The following is a 24,596-nucleotide window of genomic DNA, read 5'->3' on the forward strand; positions in this document are numbered from 1 at the left end:
ATGGCTTAGGGCTTGTTTCCCCAACATAAACACTTTGACTAGAAAAGTAACTTAAAAGCTACACTTCTCTCCCACATACAGTACAAGCATTACAGCTTTGCCATTTAGCCCATGGCAATCAACTATTAGTTCCTTCATATCTGCCATGGCATGCATCTGCCACTCAAAATTCAAATTTTGACTCTATGGCAATTTTATTTTTAAGCATCCATCCAGGCAGTGGCCTGTGTGGATCCTCCGTGCCACGGTATATAGATTACTGGACGAGGATGCAGGCAGTGGAGGCAGCCACCATTAATTAAAGTCCACAATGGTTCCTGCACTGAGAGTAACAGATCCATATACAAATTAATCACCCGGTCTGAGTCCCACAGTAAGGCCTTCCTTTTCCACAGCTTTACAGTCCAGTCATGTCCGCTGTTGTTTACCGTGCTCCAGATCGAGAATTAAACCTGAATCAGAGTGATAAATCATGTTGGGAAACACACATGCTCTCATTGCAGGTTTATGTGTTTGAGAGGCAAACAGAAGGAGAGACAGGGTGGCGGGGGGGTCGGAGCCTCCAGTCCGTTAATCAAGATCAAAAAGATGGTTACGATGTTTTTTTGGGAAGGGTGGCTAAAATGATAGAGGGGGCAACTATTTTTCTTTTCCTCACTAGTTTCTTTATGACCACTGCTTTATAGATAAAGGAGATTTATTATGGCAAACCCAAGGAAAATGGAGAGGATACTCTTAGGAATCCCAGATTAAACTACTAATAGACTAGCTGCCCTGTGATTAATGCATCTTATCATCTCTCATCAGTCATTCTAAATGAAGAAAATCCTGACCCTGTCCAGATGGATAACACTAATTAGGTTAATTTCTTCATCAAAACATTTTCAAATGGGTCTTCTTTGCATCTTTGTGGTCCTGTAGGACACACAGTGCCTTTTGGAGGCTAATTGTTTACTTACCTCAAAGTAGCTGTAGCAAAACAATAACTTATTCTTCCTGTATCTTCATTTTTAGGTACCATCTCCATCAACACCCTCCGCACTGCCTACACAGCCCCTGGAGAAAGTGAGATCCTGGACTTGGATGACAACCTGTACCTCGGGGGTTTACCGGAGAATAGAAGGGGGTTGGTGTTCCCCACCGAGGTGTGGACTGCACTGCTCAACTATGGCTACGTAGGCTGCATTCGAGATTTATTTATTGACGGACAGAGTAAAGATGTCAGACGGCTGGCTGAGATCCAGAAAGCTGCCGGGGTCAAGCCCTCCTGCTCTAAAGAGCCTCCCAAGCAGTGCTTGAGCAACCCCTGCCAAAACAATGGGATCTGTAGAGAAGGCTGGAATCGCTACGTGTGTGACTGTTCTGGGACTGGATACCTGGGTCGCTCCTGCGAAAGAGGTAAAACTTTGTCTCATTTTTTCTACCCAGCTGTTAGACTGCTTATAATTTCTTTCTCTTAGGCGTAATCTTTGCCAGTGTAAAATGTTGATGATGCTGCACAGCGACCTCACCATGCATTATCTTCTGATGTAGGGATGGGATCATAAAAATGTGAATATAATTTACATCAAAGAAAAGGAAAAGATTGGTTTAATTATATCTGCCATGGATGTAGTATTCTTTGTCTTTCAAGTTCACGTTGAACAGTGTCAACACACAAAAGCCTGCAGGTGGTCTTTTTGTTATCCAGGCTTATGGTTGAACATCGCCAGCTCTCTAACAGCAGGTTGGTGGTAATTTAAGGCAGGAGAGAAATTGCGGGAGGAGACCGACAGCAACAGAGAAGCAGGCAAAATGAGTCAGGATACGGAGGGTTGATGTTCGAGTATGTTGAGTGGCAGGTGACTGATGCACCACCGAGACACTGCTGGTCACGTCCACCATGCACACTTGCCTGTAAATTGGCTGTCTTCTGCAAACCATTTGCCTCATCAAACCACTCGCTCATGACCAGACCTGGTGCAGAATACTTATCCTTCTGTCCTCCAGAGAAGAGAAATAGGAGAAGTGAGTGTCACACCATGAAACTTTAGGCCTCTATGTCTGACTTACCCCTGATTCTGCAGGAATTTGTCTTTTTTTTATTTATAGCTGATCACTGAGAAATTAAAAGAACACTTTTTGTTCTGAACTTTCTGACTAGTGTTTAAAGTTGATAGGGTCGCAAATTATACTAAAAAAATGAATAGTCACATATTTGTCTGATAAAAAGCTATAATTGCTTGAACTTAGCCCTGAGAAAATCTTCCAGAACTGCCCTTAGTACTCTAAAGCAGATTCTTTTCTTCCTGTTTTAGTATTTTGCTGTATTTCTGCAGCTAGCTGAAAGCAACGGAGTACAAGAATTTTTTCTGTGCTATAAAATGTATGAAAAGAATTTCAGGTGTATCTTTAAGGAATTGTGAGATTAAACATTTCTGCATGATCAGCTTTAATTTGCTGATCTTTTTGATCAATGTACTTTCCTTTTATCCACACAGTGAGACTAAGCAAATACATTTTTCCAATTTATAGTTCTTTTATTAAGGAGAACTGCAATATTAAGAAATCATAGGATATTTCCATATTGGTTGAATGAATTCATAGCTATATACATATAATCATCACAGATTCTAACCTGAAGCAGTAGACTATATATTGGCGTGTTAAGGGATTTATATTGCAGCAGCATGCATAGTCATGAAATCTCAATGGTGCAATAGTAGCAAATGCATGAAAGCATTTAACATATGCATAATCAAGGCAAATGTCAAAAAAGTGCCCAAGCATGTGACACTGTTATCACAGCGTGATGCATCTTCGCCGAAACAGGAACAGGTTCTCTCATCTGAAAAAAAAGAAAAAAATCCGCTGCGGTTGGAACGCACCACGTCCCACACAGTTACATGTGTCAGCTCCACACGTGCTTTTGCTATTCCTCTGTGCTGAAGTCACTTGCTTCATGAAACAGTATTACCAAAAGTAAAGGGATGTTGTATAGTTGGAACTCTGTTTAGTGTGTGTTTTAAACGGATCTATTGTGAAATGTAAAGTTATCTGAAGAGTCACAGCTTGTCTTTTTTAACCATAACTTGTATGTGGACAGTGCTTATCTGTTGTTTTCTCTCTAACCTCTACTTGTTAGTCTTCTTAGGGCAGATGCACCAAATGTTACGGTGATGCAACGCTTCTAGAACCAGTATAAACGTTTCTATGGTATTTTAAGAAGTGCAGCATCGATAGAAATGACACAAAGTGTGCCAGTTTTTGTAAAAAATAAAAAGTATCAGGAGCAACATGTTTCATCCAAGCCCCACCATTCAAAGGCTACATGGCAAAGGTTCCTGACCTGGTTCCTGTAGTTTTCTTGCTTTGGCTTTGTGATAAATGCTTCCTGTCCATAACGACTTAATTATGAACACTGTTTACACATTAAAACTGACTGGGAAATGAATAAGGCATCAGAAATTAGTCAAGTAGTCATAAGAAAATTTGGAGTAGTCATTTAAAAACCTTAATTTTGAAAGAAAAGGCAACTATATGTGTTTCTTTTAGTTTTTGTTTTTTATTCTTTTAATATTGACCCAGTCTTCTAGCAATCGTCTGACTCGGGAAGGCAATTTCTGGTGTGAGTCTTGCCACTGGAGTGGGGAGGGAGTAAGTTATTATGTCCACAAACCAACCACCCCCCACCCCCTGCCTTACCACCTACATACACACACACACACACACACACACACACACACACACAAAACCTTGAGTATAAATGGATGACGCTGATTTATAACTCCAACTGCACTTTAGAGATGCTAATGATACTGATGGAAATCTGGCAAATGGCACAAAAACAAAATGATACAAAAGCACATGACACTGTTGTGAAATGAGGCTTGTTTAGTCACGAACGTCTTGAAGGTATGTGGCACGTGTTGCGAATGCAGTGTTTTAGTTAGTTCTGAGGCAGGAAATTAATATTTGATTTAAAAAAGGGAGCAAAAAAAGCAGAAATAAAATTTAGTGTAAAAGAAAATAATTCGATTTCCATATCTGATGAACGTGTCAGTGAGGCTTGTCTCCGCGCTACTTTGATTTTCCACATGTGCACGTCGGTTTTAGCTAATGAGTTGACAGGAATTAGGACACAGTACATGAGGGAGGTGGAGTGGGCAAGGGATACAGATCGTTTCTCTTCAGGAAGATAATTACTTATTCAGAGAGCGTTCTTGGGTCCAAAGATATAATCCAGCCTGACTTTGCTCTGAAAACAAAAACAAAAAGCTGAAACAGTTCCACATTAAGAGACTGCGTGTTGCAAAGATTTCCTCCACCGTGACCTTCTGTACTCTCTTTGAACACCAGAGCCGTGTTCTGGCGTCTCGGCTTCTCCGTCCAACTCTCATTTTCTGGCTGTCTCTGCACTTGTGTATGAGACAGGCATTAGCGAGAGTGTGAGTGGGAGCAGTGGTACAGAGGATGGGCTCTGGCGTGCTGCCAGCTGTTTTGAATGCTCCAGATTGCCTCTGCACTGGTAGGATGAAGCAGGCACCAGCAGGCCGAGGAGCTGTCAAAAGAATTACCCCAGCTCTCACTTATCCATGCATGGTGTACCACCCGGTGGCAAAATACAGTTACTGCATATGGCAGAGGAGGAGGACGACGACAAGTAAAAGGAGCAGGAGGTGGATCTTCGGAACACAGCCACGGAGCTATTCGCCCTATTTTGAGACATTTTAATTAAGCAGACAAAGCAATTTTCCCCCCTTGCATCCCAAATGTCTTCCCCTTCATTGTTCCTCCAGTTGCTAATTAGCCCAAATATTAGTCTTGCAGTGTGAGGCTAAAACAGCCTCCCAGATGGTGTGGTAGGTGTGTTGTAGTACATGCACATATTCCCTAATGAGATTTGACATGCTGGATTCCAGCACTGACAGCACCTGCATCATTTCACAGTGGCTGCAGCTGAACGTGTGCTTCAACATACCCGCAATGGATAAGCTCGGTGCTGAATATCAGTGTACAGATCGATACATGAGTCTGCTCATTGTACACCAGACATACCTAACAACTTGCTGATTTGCAGTGTAGAGGCTTTGCACTGTGCTTTTACCAATAGTGATGCTATTAGTTCAAAATATATATTTAAAAAAAACTGTATAAAATATAGCAGCCTTACAGCTTCAGGGTACTCTAAAGGGATATATCATTAAGTAGAGCCTTGAGTCTACTGCAGTATATTATTGCCAGCATGTACTAAAGGTGTCTAATACCTTGCTCCAGAGCATAGTGCACAACAATACAATGCATTAACTACTTATGTAAATTAGTGTAAATAAAGAAAAACTCTGTTCTTTGAGAACATTTATTGCTTTTCAGAGCATAAAGCCATTTGCCATCGGTCCAAAGCAAAAGCCAAGAGGTGCAGAATGCTATTGCATAATTGAGAAAAGCCCTTAAAGGAGAATATGGCTGAGCGTTAGCATTAAAGCATGTTTTAGCCGTGCCCTTTGACAGCACACTGTGTTAGTCACCATTCAGCACACTTGAATCTAGTCATAATTAGAGAGAACCGGTTGTCCCGCGCCCTTAAGCGATGGACATACATGTGTAGAAAAGTGAAAAACATGGAAGACGCGTGACTGTACGAGCGCTGGGGGTCCATTTTTTCGAGGAAAATGTTGAGGAATAGCTCTGGCTGAAAGATTTTGATAGCGCAGGATAGACCTTGAGAGATGAGCTAATTGTCCTAACATTCTCGACCGGCTGAAAGATTTTGATAGCGATTGAATGCAAAGCTGTACTACTTGTAGCTTCCATTTCATAATGCAAGAGCTGAAGTTGCATATTATCCCAATCTCAGCTGATCTATTTTCCATCTTCGCTCTCATTTCATAGCTCAGATAATGTTGCCGTATGGTCACAGGGCAGCAGATGTGAAGCTGGCCCATGATGCTGCTTCCTCTCTGTGCATACACAGAACATTGTTTCCCTGTCTGAAGAAATCCACTCAGCTTGTAACTTGTTTCCACACTTTTAATAGCCAGTGTGTCTCTTTCGTGGATTGTCTATACTTGGGTTCAAAGACGGCTGCGGTGAAGAAGACATGAGCTGCCTTGAATTATTTATCATATCTCTGAGCCATTTCCTCCTGTTTATTATGGATGTTGAACACAAATTTTCCAAAAGCCTTTTGGCAGTTGTTTTCTGGCAATTTTTGAATTGGGTTGAGTCTGGTGCCCCGATACTGTGGGACATCACAATCCTGTGGCATGCAGCTGACAGCTCAGCCTTCCTGCAGAGTCTGCTCTCCTCGGGGGGAGAAAGCAGGAAGAACTGTGTGCCTGTCTGCCATTACCCCACCCCTTGTTAGTAGTACAGGCTTGTTTGTTACTTCTCTGAAAGTGCCCCAACGCCCCCTCAAATCGCTACTTGTTTTCTTGTGAAAATCAGAAAAGAATGTTGCATTGAGCTTTACACGACAGAAAATGAATGCTTGGTTTAGTTTGGTATGCTCCATCTCCCCTCTGACAGCCTCCTGTTGGGTTGGCACAGACAGAAGCTCCGGCTTCAGTCCTCTCAATTTATTTTGATATTAAACATGGGAGTGCCATTAAAAATGACTCGGCTTGCAGGATTGGATTTTTGACAGGTCCTCACTTTGCATTAGGTAATGATTCCCTCACATGTCATCCTCCATTTTTTCCATATCTGTATTCTGGAGCTTTCTTATTTATGACATTTTAGATAGTCCCTTATATGAATTTCAGCAAAGGTGACATCTTGGATGAAATGCAATATTTACTCCAGCTGTGATTAATTTTATCCTCCTATCCAGTGTGGGGAAAAAAGCTGAAGATTATGCAGATGAGGGAAATGTGAAATGTCTTTCCTTTATAAGGGAGCTTGCATAGATTACATTTAGCAAATGATTCATTTTTCTTCACCCTTAAGGAGACACAATGCTTTACAATTTAAAGGAATATATTAACAAGTTCTCAGCATCATCGCTGCATGTGTTTATTCTTTAATGTGTTGTTTCGTGCAAGCATAATGGATCTTGTTTCAGAGCGAGGTGCTAATTCTTTAGTAAGAATTCTATACAGGTCAGCACTCTGAGCTGCCACTCATTGTGCAGCAGTAATACATTTTTGCCATGAACCTAAACAACAGACAGTTGCTGTTAATGGACACTACAAAGCATAATTAAACACTGAGGGGGACTTTTTTTTTTAAAGTTCAGATACTTTTCCTGCAAGTATCGGGACCAGGTGCAAGGTGGTATAACAGAGACACATTTTTCAAGTATTCGAGAAGCTTGAACAGTTGCTCCGCTTTTTCCCTGGCATTGGCTAACAGTTTCCAAATGTAGCTCTTTGCTTTAGCTGCCTGGCAGGGAGCAGACAGTTTAGCAGTGGGAGCTCGTTTGTCACACGCCCCTGTCATCTGCATCATACCCCAGGAGGGTGTGGAGAAATTGGATTTGGGTGAGGAATGTGACGGAGTTATCCCAGGGGATGGATGTGACATTGGCTCTGTGTGACGAGGAAGTGGTGATGAGGTGGTTTGTGTATACTGGTACCCTATCACCCACAACAGTCTCCATCTCCCGTCCCTCAGTCTCACCTTATATCTGTCTGGCTCAACTCTGCAGCTGCAGTAATGGCTTTGTTATTGGGTTATGGTTTAGTTACACTACCGGAAATGTTGTTACAACCTCCTGCCAGCGTTAAACAATCTCCCCAGCATTTCTCCAGACGGCCCGCTTAATGCTTTGAGTAAATGCAGTCACCCTGAGCAGAAGCTCGATATTCAAGGTCCATATACTATTACAATTCTGTCATCGTTAGTGTTTTTTCCCCTCGGTCAATACCAATTTCTCCTTTCATGGTTTGCCACTATTACATTGCAAATACAAAATACTTGTGGATGCCACTTGTTATGTAGGAGAACTTGGACTTTGAGTTTCTTTTATTTGTTTGTCACGAAGGCTTCATTTCACCTTGGACCGTGTTTTTTAAGCTTACCGTAATTATTATCCAAACATGTACTTGCCACTGACTCCGTGATCGAGTCCACCAGCTGAATTGGCACGGGGAACACAGGAGTCAGTCTTTTGGAGAGAGTTTGGCTTGCTGTCAGCTGTAGTACACAGCAAAATGCGACGCCAGACTTTGACAAGTCTTTACACACTGCTTTTGGGTGACATATCTGGGCACATGCCATTTAACAGTCACTTACTCAGCAAGTTTTTATATTGTATTTATATTTCTAAGAGACTAATTCTAGGATTCATCAGCAGTCAAAATGACTCAGTGTTTCTGCTGTCTGTGAGGCAAGGTAGCTCTAAAAAACCAAAAAAGCTCCCGTCTAAGAAATAGACCCAGACACGCTGACCGTACTTGTCTCTGTTCTGTTGAGTTATATGCTGTATTCATTCCTCTTTTACATGACTGGATATTATTACATTTAATGCACTTGTTTCATCAAAACTGAAAGTCGCGACATTAAATAATATCCGCAATAAGGGCATCATTTTAAGCTGAGCTGACAGGCCCGGTCATTGCATTACCATAAAACTGTTACGGTCTATTTTACCAATCACATATCTTTTTTTCTCTCTGTAGAAGCGACCATCCTCAGCTATGATGGCAGCAAGTTTATGAAGGTCCAGCTACCGGTGGTGATGCACACGGAAGCTGAGGACGTGTCTTTGCGGTTCCGCTCCCAGCGAGCCTATGGCATCCTAATAGCCACCACATCTCGGGACTCTGCTGACGCTCTGCGAATTGAGTTGGAGAGCGGCCGCGTCCGGCTGACTGTCAACTTAGGTAATGCCTTGGATACACACGCTGCGGCAGATAAGTCAAATTAAGCTAGAAACCGCTTTTAAGGGAACATAGCCATATACATACTCCTGCTCTCCCACACACACTCGGAGCAATTGGTCTTCTTTTTATATATATATTGAATAGAAAGAGATGGTGTAAAGACTTTCAATGGCAAGACTCTGCGGCTCTTTGCTCACTGCCAGTCGAGCACACGGCCAGCAATGCCCAGCAGGGAATGCTCACTGCGTGTACCGTCAACACACTCAGATCATCTTAAAATGTGCAGCTTACAGTGCAGACACTGCTGTATTCTGTATTTCCAGTTATAATTCATACCAGGAAGCTAATAATTCTTCTGAGGATGGGGGCATTTATAATATTTAGTCATTGCCTAATGTGAAGCAGTCCTTATTTGGGGCCAATAAATACCCTACACACTTGTTCTTTAATCACTTTATTTAGAAACACTTTTATCATTGTGGGAGGAATGCATAGTCGTGCATGAATATGCGGCTGTCTTAAATGAGTACAAAGAAAGACACCCTCCACCCTCCACCCCTTCCTCTCGCGTGCCTACAGCAAAAACGGAAAATTGAGGACAAATGAAAGAAACACATTTCGTTTTTTTGTGCGCGCGAGTGTGTGCACATGTGCTTATTTGCTCAGAATAGAATCCAATGATGCCTGTGAAAAGTTTGATATCTCTCAAACAGAGCCTCGGCGCACAAATGATAGCCATCTATTTCTCCTTTCCACTGGCTAAACAGAAATGGGCTCCCTAAGCGGAGCCGTTTAGCGGTGCATGCAAAGTAGACAGCCTGTGTCTGCTGTCAACCACAAGGAAGCATGTGTCCCACCATGGAAGACAACAGCGCCACACACTGACAGCGCTGACAAGTCATATTACTGCGACTACAAAAAGATGCCCTCTGATGAAAACAACAGGCTACGGAGTTTTGTTTTCTTTTGGATTATCTTTGACACATTTCAGGTTTTTTTTTTTTAGTTTGTCTGTCAGGTTCAGTCCTCTATGCCTGCCTTCCTTGTCCCTCCTTCAAAAAGCAGAGCATTCCCTGTAAGGGTAGGCTCGTGTTGGTCTCTGGCTGTTTGCGACCACTTTTCTGCTGCGGTTGACAACACATGACAAGCAGGGCCAAATGGGAAGCAGGGGAGGGAGTTCGATCTGGGTCACCTTTCTTAGAGCTCGACACAAACTTAGCCTTAAGAAAGAAAAGAGGCGAAGCAGAATTCAGGAACAGTAGTGGGAGTAGAGTAAGATTAGCTGGGTATTTAGTACAGGAACGCCAAGTTAAGTTGTCACAGTAGAATCAAGATAATTATTTCTTGTTACCGTCAAAGAAAACAGCTGTGTAGTGTAGACTAAAGAAGAGCATTTAGATATTTTACTTAATAAAAATGATCCACATCCCAATTTAAAATACTAAAATCAATACGGTGAAGAAGACTTCATTTAATATCCGCATCGAAAAATGCACTTATGCAGAATGGATGTTTTAAGTATGCTACCACATGAAATATGAATGTATGAATCGCATATACAGCACTAGAATAGAGTAATAGGGTAGAAATGAATCTGCTTTATATGATACAAGGAGGTTTTATATAACCTGACTAGATTTTTATTATCACTAAAATGTGCATGAAATAAAAAAAAACATGTTAAATGGCTCTTAGTGGAATAGATGTTATTTTATTGTGTTATTATCATTAGTGCAACATCATTCAGCATCATAATATTGGCTAAGGTGGAGCTAATTTTACTTGCTTACTAAAAAGTGGAATATTTTGAAGTAGGGAAACGGGATACAAAAGTAAAGTATCTCAAACTGAGCTTAGGAAGCACTCGAGTACATATAATTAATGACTGTTTTTTCCCTGCTGTTGGAAAAATAAGAATACCATTTAATTTTGAATTTTAGCTTATTGATATTAGTTAACGATGTAACATTGATAAGTCATGTAACAAAGTAGCAAAAAGGGACAGTGCTTTAAAGTTGTCTTGCACGGGAGACACATGGGGAGAGAGTTGGTATACCTTCCAATTGGCCCTGCATGACCCTGACCAAAATCTGAGGCTCTCATAAGAAAATAATATTAAAAAAAGAGAAAGAATTTATCTTGGTGTATGTAAAACATATTTCATAGATAAACATAGCACTGCCATGTAATTAAACATCAATTCTAATGGTTAGGTGAAAAATGTGTTCCTCTGAGAGGCCACACTGCAGCACTTTCACAAGTTTGCTGCGCATTAGATCACGTTTGAGAGCATCAGATGAAGGACAGTGTCCGTGTGTGTGTCCCCAGAGGGGTGGACTGTATGCTTTAATGATGTCTGCAGCTGTAACGTTGAAAGATGAATTTATCTCTCATCTATTCTTCCCCATCTAGATTGTATCAGGATTAACTGTACCTCCAGTAAGTTACTGTTCACCTTTTCTCTTCTTCTTCTCTTAACTCTTAACTGTCCTTTCAGTCCCTAGAAGTGTTGTTTATAAACATGCTTGCTTTATATTTTGCAACTGTTAAAAAAAAAATGTAGCTATGATGTTAAAAAACATACTGAAATCTGACTCGCCCCTTGCATTGACATTGTGTGTCATCATACCAAATTCCAGCTGTTGGAAAATAAGAAATTCCTGGAGGGATGGAGGGAGGCTTGAATTAATTACAAACCCAAATATAATAGTCAGCTGTGATTCTACACACTGGGTTGTTTCTAATTAATGAACCTTTTCACTCACTGACATAAAACACGAGGCAGGTATTTTGCACGATTTCTCAGTCTTCTTCTTGCTTTCCTTTTTTTCTTTCTTCTTCTGCGTTTCACGGCGGTTGCAAATTGATGAGGCCATTCAAAGCACAGAGGAAATACAGAGTGTGATTTTATTATTCTCATTAACCTGCCTCACAGAGCAGAAAGAAGGGGATGGAGAGGGAGGGAGAGAGAGCAGATCTTGTTTGTGGGATTCGCTTTGGATGTGTGTGTGTGTTTGTGTATGTGTGCGCTTGAACAAAGAGGTTACATTGCAATATTTTGGGAGGTAAATATCCTTGACATTTATTATTCAGGAACAGTGATGAATTAATAATTACTTCTCTGGATCGTAATACACCTTTTTTTCCCTGTTTAATGATTCTGAAGTGGCAGACGCTCTTGGTATCGGCACATAACAACAGAAATACCCAAGTTTAAGCTCCATAACAGTGGGCTGGAGACTGCCACATACTGTATAGAAGGACAAACTGTTCTCTGAAACCAAGAGTGTTAGGTCTCTTTGTGTGTGTTTGTGTGTGTGTGCGTGTGTGTTACAGTAGCTGAAGGTCATTGACTGATGAAGAAGTGGAGACTTACACAACAAAACGCCTCTGCACAGAATCACATGATGTGACCTCTAGACATGTTTCTGTGAGCCAGCCCTTCTTAACACCTTTCTAAATGCTAAATAGCATTGTTTGTGCTTCTTCAATGCATCCCTTGTTTGTGTATGCAAATAAATAGCTCTAAGCTCTAATTCCCCCAATCCACTGCTTTAAAAGGTCATTCTTGGTTTAGTGCGAAGACATAATCATCAGCTGTTATGCTAATATTTGCGTTTTTGATTTATTTCTCTTTTTCCTCTCAGTCTGAAATATTCTTAACACTTTATTAATATTTATCAGTGTATTTATTTTAACATTGTAAATGCACAAATCTTTTGAGATCTATCCATCATGTAAAATTGAGCAGGGAAGGATAATCCTTTAAACTGTGGAACTGCTTAGTGCTAGAAAGTAAAGAGCCATATGGCAGGTAAAATGGTTAATGTAGTTGTTAGCTAAATAAATAATGTAAACTAAAGCATGTACAATGTTAATCTGAATTCATTTGGTTTTTTTTTATGTTCCCTATTCTTTTTAAAATAATAGTGCCATATGTGCAGATTAAAGCAATGCTTATATTGGCATATAAGCTGTAAATGTGCTTAAGCTTAGAAGAAAAGTAGTTTGATTTTGTTAATGTAACGTTATGCTAAAGGCAAAATGTTTGAGTAAAAGAAAAAGAACAAGACGGGGGACAGCAAGCCTTCCTTTAATAGAGCCAGACCTGATTGTGTCACAGGAAAATGTTTAATTGAAGTTCTTGGAAAGAACTTTGCTAAGCCAGTGCATTTCCACTTATGAAGAGTTAGCATTTAATTCAAAATTTTTTTTTTCGCTTGTTATTTTTGTCCCCTTTTTTTCTATGTTAATTAATGTGTCTTGTCAGGCGCTGCGGCTCCGGTCAGCTTAGTGGATGAAGAATTTCAACACCGACTCAAAGAACACATCACTGTCAATTAGGGACCTAGGCTCCCTGGGGCTGCCCAGAGCTGTCTGAAGAAAACACTGCCACTTCGACTTAAACAGTATTAACAGGCACTGAGTGACAACAAGCTGAAAATATGAACTAGAAATATCTTGTGACAGATTGGCTTTTTTGGTCTGTGAGTCCGCTCTTCTATTATTTATTAGCTTGGACTGCAGAAAAGTCACAGTTTAGACCAGGATATGGTGATGAGGGCACCTTAGCGTAATGTGATCATTCACTTCTGATCTTCTTTAGCAGCATTGCAAGGTACTTTTTCCTCTTGTTAGTCACAACGTTAGTCTTTGTTGTGGCTAATTTAATTTAAATGAGGAGATTGTTAAACACAGATGCGACACCTGTTTTCTTGTTAGAAATCATCATATGTTGGAGAGTGATGTAAGGGGAGCATGCATGCATGCATCCTGCATTCTCAGCCAAATGACTCGCACCAATTTCTGGCATCTACATTCAGAAAAGTAATCAAACTACTTCATTATAGCTCAGCTCTCATCTTACCATAAAGAATAGGAATTTCAACTAGAGTTTAATGATATTCACTTATATTTTATGCTCAGAAAGGTAAAAGGAGGGTATAAATCTGGCAACAAGTAAAGGCAGAGCTGTTCAGGAGGACTTTGGGAACAATAATAGTGTAAATGAATTAATCTGAAAATAAAAAGAGGGCTATATAAAATTACTGGAGTGCGTAGTGTAGTGTTTTCTAAGAAAAGCAACAAGCTTCACATTCTTATTAATTTATTCGTTGCAATATTCTTTAAATTAAGGAGCTAATTTTAATAAAGTTCTTGCAGGATTCTATAGCTTCTTAAATTAAGGGAAATAACTAACATCCTTTGAAATTAACAGTGTAATAGGGACTTTTCTGTCATGGGAGGAAGTACTTAATATGACATGATTAACCATGTCATTTATTGCTAAACAGTGCTAGTCTCAGTAACGTCGTGGCAATTTGAGCCTTTCAGTATTTAGCAGTTTAACATGAATTCGAAAACAAATCATTTATCATTTTAATAATGTTTCACCTCTGCTTGTACAAAAGCATTTTCACTGTAGCATTGTTGTTAATGCAGCAAAGTGGTTAGATAGCAGGTTCTGTAGCGAGGTATCCTGCTAAAGCTTTCCCTGTCGTGTTGATCTGGTTTTGATATCTCTGTTGATGGTAATCCGGTGTAGTGGCCTGCTGCTTGGTCAGTGACTTCCTCTTTCCCCCACCTATGTGAGTCACAGTGTCGGGGCATGCAGCACCAGTGTCCGAGCTGTCATCCAGCCTGCCAGAGCTGACTGACTGGATAATCACATCTTCTCATGCTGCCCTGTGCCACACTTCTTCACTGTTCCCTTGGGTCTAAAGTCAGTGAGGCAAGGAGAGATCACTGTAGATCCATCACTTTAGATAGATCACCGCCTGTGAGGGCACTAGAGAGCGCTGACTGGACTAAAAGCCCCTTAATGTCTGGCCAGCAGCTGTTGGTTTGGACCACAGATTGTACTAAAGGCAGAAAACAAAACAGGTCCAGCAGTAGTAAATGCTATGTAGGATTGTGCTTTTTGATATGACTGACCTCTTTTCCTCTTGCCTTTCTTTTCTTCTTGGAGAGCAGCAAGAACAGAATGATAGAAGGCAAAGATCAAGCACGCTTTCAAGTCCAACTCCATCCCATTATTTCATATCTCTCCTTCTTAATCCCTCGCCGGTTGTCTGGTCTCAAGCCTGCCCCGGTGTTTGGTGCTTACAGAGCAGAACTGTGTCTCAGATTGAGTGTGTCCCAGTACTTTGGAACCCTCAGATTTGCATACACATTGCAATGGAGCTTTGAAGATTGCAGAAAAGCAGGAAATAAATAGCCATAAATGGTTCAGGCGAATGAACCTGGAACCCATCTGAAATGCACCGAGCAGTATAGGCAAGCTGTCCAGAGCCTAGGGGTTTTAATACCGTCACTGTGGCACAACCTCATTGGGCTATTTTTTTGGTTATGTGTGCCTGGCAGGGGAACATCAGAGCTGTATAGCAATTCAAGATGATCTAAGAAAGGCTGTATGAAAAAATAATATGCTGCCCTAGTTGGACCAATGTTGGAATTTCCTAATGGAGAAATGTATCCTGGAGAGACTTATTATTCTTCTGATAAGATCACAGAGATTTGGTGCAGTTTCTCTGATTTTAGCTCTCATTCTTAATCTCCCTTTGAGTTTCTGGCACAGGGGTTCTCTACAAACCCATTAATGACTGCAAGCAATAACACATATGACATGCTATCATATAATATGCTGATTTCAGGACTGGATGACAAAATAATCAGAATATTTAAAATGTTTAAGTGATATTATTAGTAAGCAACGTGTTTCTAAAGACAGGAAGATGTGTAAAATATACATTTTAAACAGAATTTCATGCACATGATGTTTCTAATAGATGGAAAGTCTGGATGTTGCATTCATAAATGTGTATTTTACCCCTGTATCATTTGCTTGCATCATCACCCTCTGTTAATAAGCTGGGTGGCTCTTCTCAGAAGTCAGCAGATGTGGCATTTCTGATTTTCAAAAATAATTTTGGAAAATATTGGACTCATCACACAGCTTCACCTCACTCCACCATAAATGAGCTTTGGCTGATTGAAGGTGTCGTGTGTCCATATTTGCATTAGTTGTTATAGAAATAACCTTTTTAGGTGTAGTTTGTGCCTGCTCCAGTATTTCTAAAATGTGATGCTAGCATCAAACACTTTAAAATTATATACAGCTTTGTGCTAAAATCTTTAGTCGCCCCTCATTTCTTTATATTTTTTTTGAAGTGAACGACCACTTTGAAACATGAGCAAACATACATAGAAATATAATTTGGAGTTTGTACAATTCTATCAAGCTTGAAAGTCAGTATTTGCTATGATCACCTTTATTTTTCAACGCAGCCTGAACTCTCTTAGGCAAGCTTTCTCGTAATTTCTTTGAGTAGACTTCAAGACATGTTCTCCAGGCTTCTTGAAGGACATTCAAAGCTCTTCTTTGGATGTTAGCTGCGTTTTTGTTCTGGTCTGTGATTCAATGTTGAATCCGGGCTCTGGGGACGCCAATCCATTACTGATAGTGTTCCACTGTGTGTTTTCCTATCCAGATATGCTCTACTGCATTGGCAGTGTATTTAAGATTATTGTCATGCTGAAAGGTCATTGCCAATCAGGTTCTTTTCAAGATGGTTTTGCATAGTGGATCAAAATGTACTTATCTAAACACCACTGGCTAAAATGCAGCCATGACCAAGCCTCCACCGTGTTTTACAAATGACTGTGTTGTAGACACATAAAGATATTGATTTGAACCAAAAGTGTCAAATGTTGGTTCATCACTCCATAAGACATTTTCATTAGTAATTTGGCACACCTCAGCCTTCTCTCCCTGTTTCCCTTCCTTAAGACTGGCTTCTTGACAGCCACCCTTCCACTGAGTGCATTTCGAACCTTTGGCAAACAGTAGATCCATCTGTTGAAGGGCCAGATGCATCTCTCTGATCCTGTGTCAGGTCTTTGCTGGATTTTTTTTCTTAAGGACATTCTTTTCAGATCTGCTATAGATAATATTTCAGGTCTGACACTTTTCCTTTTATCCCTTACTTGTCCAGTGTTCTCAAGATGAACTGTGCACCATGCTGAGAGTTATCAGCAAAAAGCTTTTCAAGAATCACCTTGTTGTTGCAAAAATGTTTTATTTGTGACATTTTTGGTAAATTCAGTTAAACGAATGGGAACATATTTTGTGTTTTTGAAACATGTTTGTTTTTTTGTTGTTTAGGGGTGTGGGGGAGGGGGGCTGGTTCTGGAGAACCATTGCTCAAGACTGCATTAAACAATTACAGGAAAGTCTGGCTCCTTGGAAGCAAAATATATTAACATGATGGGTGGCTCAAAACTTTTTCACAGTCCTGTGTATTTAAGGACGAATGTGATACAATTTCTCAGTTTCAAAATTCAGTTAAATACAAGTTTTGAATGTGTAAATCCTTGCAAGGCAGATTTGCAGCACTATAGGAAACAGCATTTATTGATTTAATAAAGTGGATTCATTAGCTTTTTTTAAATGGCATCTGTGCAGTTTCAGTAACCTTCTCCATTTTCCAGAGCATCAATTATTTCAAAGGGTGCTGATAAAAAGCACATTCTGTATTTCCTGTTTTTGTACGATTAGCACGAGGGCTAAAATGGTCTGTTCTGTTGTTTTGTTTTTTATTTGTTCCTTTTTTTCTCTGCTCACCGCCAACCACAATGCTTCCATTATGCAGGTGTTTCTTTTTGCATCACTATTTCATTTTATGTGGTGGACATGAGGGAAATCAAATATTGGCCTGCACTCTTGTAGGTAAACAAGATGGAGAGTGATACTGGGTTGTTAAGTGCCTGTCCAGTCATAGCCTTTTGGTAGTTATTTGCTGCCACCAAGTGGCATGATAGGAATTTAAGAAAATCTCAAAAGAAAGAAGACATCAGTCGTATAGCAAGCTTATATTTGTGTCTCCATTTAACTCAAAGCTCACACATTATGCATTCACAGAAAACACTTGTTTGAATATATTACAGCATCTGATTATGGCCTCCCTCCTATTGGTTCAAAGAAAATAGTGTTCAGGGAGAATTCAGAATTTTGATGCTTTATCTAATGGTGCGATCAGTGCTGCAAATGCAAGTCAAAATGTGTTTTTATGGACCATTAACTATGTTTACCTTAATGTTTTCTTCCTCTGTCCAACTACTTCATCCATTCACATTTTCTTCCTTTTGATCTCCCTCTTTCTTATTCTACTTTTATCAACCTCTCTGTTATGGATGTGTGTATGTGTGTCTGTATTAAGTGTGTGTGTTAACCGCTGTTTGGACTGTCCTGCAGGCAAAGGTCCAGAGACAATTTTTGCGGGTCAGAATCTGAACGATAATGAGTGGCACACAGTACGTGTGTTCAGGAGGGGCAAGAATTTGAAACTGACCGTAGATGATCTTCCACCTGTGGAAGGTACCTCTCATCCTCTTTTTATTTGATGTAATGTAGTAGTTTTTTGAATATGTAAACTTAAATAATCCATAACATGCTTTGCTGATCAGGAAAAAGGGTTTGATCATTTTTCTATATAGAATAAAACCTTTAAAAAAAAAAAAAACATTTAAGATAAAATGTTGCTGTTTGAAAAGGAAAATAAAATTGTCTCTATTTCTCTTTTTTTCACCTTGTTGTTCTTTGGTGCTGCATAAATGAAATAAGATTGAATTGAAACAAATGATTTACGCACCACCTAACAAGTGAAAGATCCCTGGTTCGGTCCCAGGAGAAGACTCTAATCTCCTGGGGGTTGCATGAAAAGGGCATCTGGTGGAAGTTTTTTTTTCCCTTAAAGACAATAATTGTGAAGCCATTCTTTAATTTCTTTTCAGAGAGGATTTAAAGTGGATCCTTTAATTGCAAAGCAGCGCCCATTTAACTGTCAGATATCCCCAATAACACCCTCTCTCCCCTTCCCACTTCTGCCGATCAAAGGTCAAATGGCAGGTGACCACACCCAGCTGGAGTTCCATAACATTGAGACGGGCATTGTGACAGAGAAGCGCTTCATGTCCATGGTGCCCTCCAACTTCATTGGCCACCTCCAGAGCCTCTCCTTCAATGGCATGGCCTACATAGACCTCTGTAAAAATGGTGACATTGATTACTGTGAGCTCAATGCAATGATTGGCTTCAAGAACATCATTGCTGACCCTGTCACCTTCAAGTCACGCTCCAGCTATGTGACTCTCACTACTCTGCAGGCCTACTACTCCATGCACCTTTTTTTTCAGTTCAAAACCACCTCCTCGGACGGCCTCATCCTGTATAACAGTGGCGATGGAAATGACTTCATTGTGGTGGAGCTGGTTAAAGGGTAAGTGGAGACTTTGCAGCATTCATTCTGTCAAAGAAAAGTGCTTTGCCTGTAATATATCTTGTTTTGTACCCAGTAGACTTGACTGTTTGATGTCACTGGTGTTTTTTTGTGACGGTTTACACCAAACCTTCACTCAGACACATTAAAAAAATATGCCTGACATTTTTGCTTTGCTGTTGTTGCTGTCAGTGCAACAGTTGTTATAAAAGTCTCCTTTTTACACATACGGCAGACCTACCTGCCAACAGGTGCAAAGTCCAGCAAATACTGACAGCAAAAACCATTAAACTGTGCCTATCCAGTTTTATACCAGTGTAGGTGATGTTTATTTAGGCAGTAATCTCCATAAAAATGGATTATGATTTTAATAATGCACCCCTTCCTACACAGGACAGTTTCCAAACAGAAAAGAATTCTTGACAGCTTTTTTTTTTTATGCCTTTACTTCAAATTCTTCTCTTATCACCTCTACGCCAGAATATTTACTGAAAGAGCTGTCGGCTATTGCTGTTCTTTTTAATCTTCATGAAGGCAGAGCAAATACCCAACATAAAAGAGAATCGACTACGCACTTATTGCAGCTATAGAATAACCTTCTTTTAAGTAATGCCGCAAGTTAGGCTTTCCCGCGTGCTAAACATTGACGCCATATTTTTTAATTAAAAACGAGCGTGCGAATCTCAAATTGACTGTAAAGCAAATAATTTAAGGATGATTTGTTCAGCGCTGTTCATTGCCCTTTGTTGTTTATTCTACCTGCCAATTATTAACTTCCACTTTTTCAAACTCTTGTATATTTATGTTTTCAAACGCACAGCCACCAACAGCGACATTTCAGTATAAAATATATTTATATACATGAGCATAATTATTTGTATCAATGTTGTTATTGTTACAGTCTACTCTGATAAACAGTCTATGTAAAGCACAAGATGACAAAGAACACATCTGATATTAGCTGATAGTTAAATATCTTCCTCCAGTTACCTACACTATGTGTCTGACCTGGGGAATGGAGCCCACCTGATCAAAGGCAACTCTAACAAACCCCTGAACGACAACCACTGGCACAATGTTATAATCTCCAGGGACACCAACAACCTCCACACTGTCAAGATTGACACCAAGATTACCACGCAGACAACAACAGGAGCCAAAAACCTGGACCTGAAGGGTATGCACACATACACTCTCTGCAACAGGGCTAGAACGAAATACATTCCTATCCCTGCAGGTACAGTCCATGAATTCCACCTCTAAAGCTAATTATTGGACCTTAGGGTAACTGTGTGCCTTTTGAGAGCCAAAAAGGTATATATATGAAAAAGGGTAATATTTGCAATGTAATATCAGGTCAAATGCAATGGGGATATGGGCAAAAATGTAATGTTTTAATATTTTATTCTTCATTTTAATAACATGATAAGTTTTATTCAAAATATATTAGTCCAAAGGACAGCAGTGTCATCTCTCAGCTACAATTTTCTATTTTTGCGAGGATGGTTCTGAGCTGGTTTCTGTTGGATGCAGGTGCAGATATGAAATAGATGAAGCACTGAATAACCTCTGTGACTAGAAATGTACTATGCAAATGGTAGTCCATTCCCAAATTTATAATTAAATAATAATTAAGTCATTAACCTTAGTTAACTTCTTTTTTATGTCTGTTATTGGCTCTTTTCCTCCTTATACTAAGGTAGAAAATGAGACAATATAAGGGATGCCTTTCAAGGGTACACCAACAGCACCTTAGAGCATCCCTTTTCTGGTGTGAACCTGTTGTACACCTAATAGGATAAGGGTATCTTATTTCCTGAGAGTGCACTACAGTGTATTTCTTACATTAAATTGAGGCAGCAGTGACCTGGGTTTGTGAATGAAGGTTTGCACCAGCAGGGTGGACCCAGCAGGGGTGTGTAGGAACAATGCTTGGCCCTTACTCATTAGCACCACTTAGGTACCCTTGAGCAAGAATTCCACATTAATCTGTTCTACAGCTGCCATTAACAATGTGCATATGTTCATAAAAACAAGGCCATTTGTGCTCAGCAGACCAACCTTGAATTAAAGTTATTTTAAAGAATTATCATTTAATAACAGAAAACAGCTTGTAAGGACATTGGGGTAATTGGTGTACTACCTTGAAGAGTGTTGTAATTTTCCTTATCTGAAATTGTTAATGAAACAGCACAAACATGAAAGATGACAAATGTCTGGCTTGGACATGACCACAAAAAAAAGCCACCCACAAAAAAACATTTAAATCAAGACAATTAGAAAAGGTTTCCAAAGCTAGACATAATTAACCTCATGATAAAATAATTCACGCAACTGTTACTAATGCCTGGCATGTTCACTTTAAACGCAGTTTAAAAAGCCATCCAAAATATTTGATAATGTTTTTTATGTCCACTAGGGGTCAGTATTGTCATATTTCTCATGTCCTTACAGGTAACCTGTATATTGGAGGGGTGGCTAAGGAGATGTACAAGGAGCTGCCCAAACTGGTGCATGCCAAGGAGGGTTTTCAAGGTTGTCTGGCATCAATGGATCTGAACGGGCGGCTCCCAGACTTGATGTCAGATGCCCTGGACTGTGTGGGACAAATAGAGAGAGGATGTGAAGGTCAGTAGTCTGTCAACCCAATAAGTGAACGCAGTGGGTCGATGATGATAAATCACTGTCAAGCTCAGTCAGTCCAAGCTCAGGTATAAATTCAGTTGTTTTTCCCTCTTTATTCAATCTTTTCCCCCTTATTTTCACAAAACCATCTTAAGGGGTCATTGCAGCGCCACGCAAAGCTGCTCAGTATTCCCATTCTCCTACTTGTCCAAGACGAAGACACACTCGTTGAGAAGCACACCCACCGAGGCACCCACACTGGCAACCTGTGGCACATAATTTAACATCCATTAAATGTGTTAGTATTCTGTTAGTATGCATCAAACTCCGACGCTCCTCCACGGGCAATCATTTCTGTTTCACTTGGCCATAATCTGCTTATTCTCTCTGCCATTTTTGTACTGCGAGTGTTATTTCCCATTTTACCCCCATTCTGTTTTGCTCTATGTATGCTTGCTGGATCTGAGAGTTTGCCAGAAGCAATCCTTTTGAATTATGTATGAATCCTTTGTTGCATGCATAAATATCATTTGCCCAGTCTAATATGTGCACCATATCCAGAGACAATATTAGATTTATTTTCCAGCGTCAGTCACTTAGTTTAATTTCACAATTCATCCACTCTTTTTCTATCGAGTGTGCGGCTTCTGATCTTTTTGTGTTTTGACATTACAAATGTAATCAAATTCATCTCCCCGTGCAGGTCTGTCAAACTTGTTGTTTTCTTTTTTTTCCTCCTACACAGAGTCAATTGAGACTCCCAATGGAAATGTTAACACATTTATTAGATTGTGATGGTGGAGTCGCCGTATAACATATAGCTACTTATATTAAAAGTCAGTAATGAATAATGAAACATTCTGGGTGTTTGGGTTTTTTTGTTTGTTTTTTAACAAGTTATCTAAATTTTCCTGAAAAAGAACGCCCGCTTCCTTTAATAGCAGCAATTTCTTGGTATTACTTTATGCTGCTGAAGCCATTTTTGGTTGGTTGCTTTAACAGTTTAGCTTAACCTAGCCTTCATTATACAGTATAATTTTTCCACCTCTGGCTCCTTCTGAAGACAAAGATCCTTCCCTTTGTCTCTCCTTCTTCAGCACTCTGTGTTTTGCTACTCCATCTCTGACATCTTGCTGCTTTTACTAACAGCTGGTATACTTTGCCTTTTCCTTTCCTATTATTTTGCTGACAAAAGTTGCATTGATGAAAGCTGACTTGCAAGGTAGATAGCTTTGTCTGTCTGATAAAGAGTCTGATGTCTCTCCCCGTGTGCATCTACAACATATCTACCCTCTAACTATCACTACCTCCACATGTCTCAATACAAGATAACTGCCTAGTGTTGCCATTCAACCACCAACTATGTGGAATGGCCTTAAGTCCCATAGGAATACAAGTCTCATTATAATCTTGTATCAGAGTCTATGGGGCTTATGTGTGGATTTGCACTCACATATTGGATGTTGTTTATTGGAACTTTTATTTCCACTGTGGGGTTTTTGATGTTCCCTGATATACATATAAGGGAATTTCTGAGCATGCCTTTTAATGGTTTGAAGAACAAAAATGTATCCTGCATGGATTTCCTCTTAAAATATTCAGCTTTTGATCTTAAAGTTGGTCATTGTAATGTCTTACCTATTATTAATCTTATTAAGCCCAGTGTTTCCTATTGTTGTATTCTCACTGTCTCTGGCACTCTATTTCTATTTTGTAAGTAGGAGGTGTTCCAAGCAACAGGACTGACTCTTTCAAGATTTAACACTTACATAAACAGTGAAATATGGCATGAAACAAACAGAACCACTGGCCAGTAACTAAAGTCAAATACACTCTGAAGTATATGAAGCGCTATTAATATTATCTGAAACTGTTTTAGGGTTTTGGGGACACAATTTGGGCATTGTTATGGGAATAAAGTAGGTTTTTACTACTCCAGGGAACACCTTTCAAGAGAAGAACCGAACTGTGCAAAATTCTTCTGCCATCCCTCATTCCTTTATTTTTTTTCTTCCATGGAGACAGTATTTCTTATAACTTTTTCAGTGATCTGAAGCAATACTTCTCTCAGCTTTCTGAATGTCTTCCAACATTTTTCTTTAGATATTGGCTGCCCATTTTTAGGACAATGTGTTTGTTTAATAAGCAACTTTGCACTGACATATGAATCATTCAAGCATGATACAGTTGTGTAGTTTGGTCTACACGTAACTGACTACCAGTGTTGGGGAGTAATGGAATACATGTACCGCCGTTACGTATTTAAAATACAAAATATGAGTAACTGTATTCCGTTACCGTTACCGTTTAAAAAGGTGGTATTTAGAATACAGTTACTTTGTTGAAATAAATGGATTACACGGGGGTACTTTCCTGTTTCATAATTTCATATTGTCGCAGGTCAGGACTGTTTCGGTTTTGTTTGACAGCTATGTTCTGTAGTTCCAGGCGGCAGCGTTGCGGCTGCCATGGTTACAGGGGGACGCTCTCGCTCTGCGTGTTTCCTGGGTGAGAGAGCGCCTTTTTGTTGTTGTGCTAAGCTAATAGGCAGAATGCTACAGGCATAGCCCTAAAGAATGTAGCCTCATGGGCAGTGTAGTCCGTGCTGCAGGGAGAATGGACTTTCCATTTGACATAGCTAAGAAACTCCAGCAAAGATGTGAAAGATCTTAAGGTTATGTATATAACCCCGGTTCTCTGAGTAGCATGAGTGAGTGTCTCACTATGGGAACGCCTCCTGCGTGACCTCATCAGAAGCTCAAATACCATTACGCCAGCCCTTACAGGCTGGCTAGGTGACGCCCATGTCAGGAGGGGCCAGTGCCTCCCTATATAATAGGCTGACATAGCGTCAGATGTCATTCAAAACAAGCCCACCTCTTCCTCGCTT

At 40.0% G+C, this 24,596-nt stretch overlaps 1 protein-coding gene across 13 annotated transcripts in view; it reads left to right on the forward strand.

The window, feature by feature from the left end:
• Nucleotides 1-24,596, forward strand: part of LOC146695654 (neurexin-1a) — a 271,900-nt gene that overhangs the window by 112,888 nt on the left and 134,416 nt on the right. For 11 of the 13 annotated variants that reach the window (XM_085477988.1, XM_085477987.1, XM_085477991.1 and 8 more), the window contains 7 exons: nucleotides 1,015-1,398; nucleotides 8,601-8,804; nucleotides 11,217-11,243; nucleotides 18,058-18,180; nucleotides 18,700-19,081; nucleotides 20,068-20,258; nucleotides 21,536-21,709. In XM_085477988.1, the coding sequence (XP_085334114.1) occupies nucleotides 1,015-1,398; nucleotides 8,601-8,804; nucleotides 11,217-11,243; nucleotides 18,058-18,180; nucleotides 18,700-19,081; nucleotides 20,068-20,258; nucleotides 21,536-21,709 (1,485 nt within the window). The remainder of the gene's footprint in view (nucleotides 1-1,014; nucleotides 1,399-8,600; nucleotides 8,805-11,216; nucleotides 11,244-18,057; nucleotides 18,181-18,699; nucleotides 19,082-20,067; nucleotides 20,259-21,535; nucleotides 21,710-24,596) is intronic. The other 2 variants (XM_085477994.1, XM_085478000.1) reach the window with 1 other exon arrangement.

This window comes from Copadichromis virginalis, linkage group LG13 (genome assembly GCF_057382275.1).
Source record: "Copadichromis virginalis isolate Kocher_CV1m ecotype Utaka linkage group LG13, C_Virginalis_male_GT1.1, whole genome shotgun sequence".
Classification (NCBI taxonomy): domain Eukaryota; kingdom Metazoa; phylum Chordata; class Actinopteri; order Cichliformes; family Cichlidae; genus Copadichromis; species Copadichromis virginalis.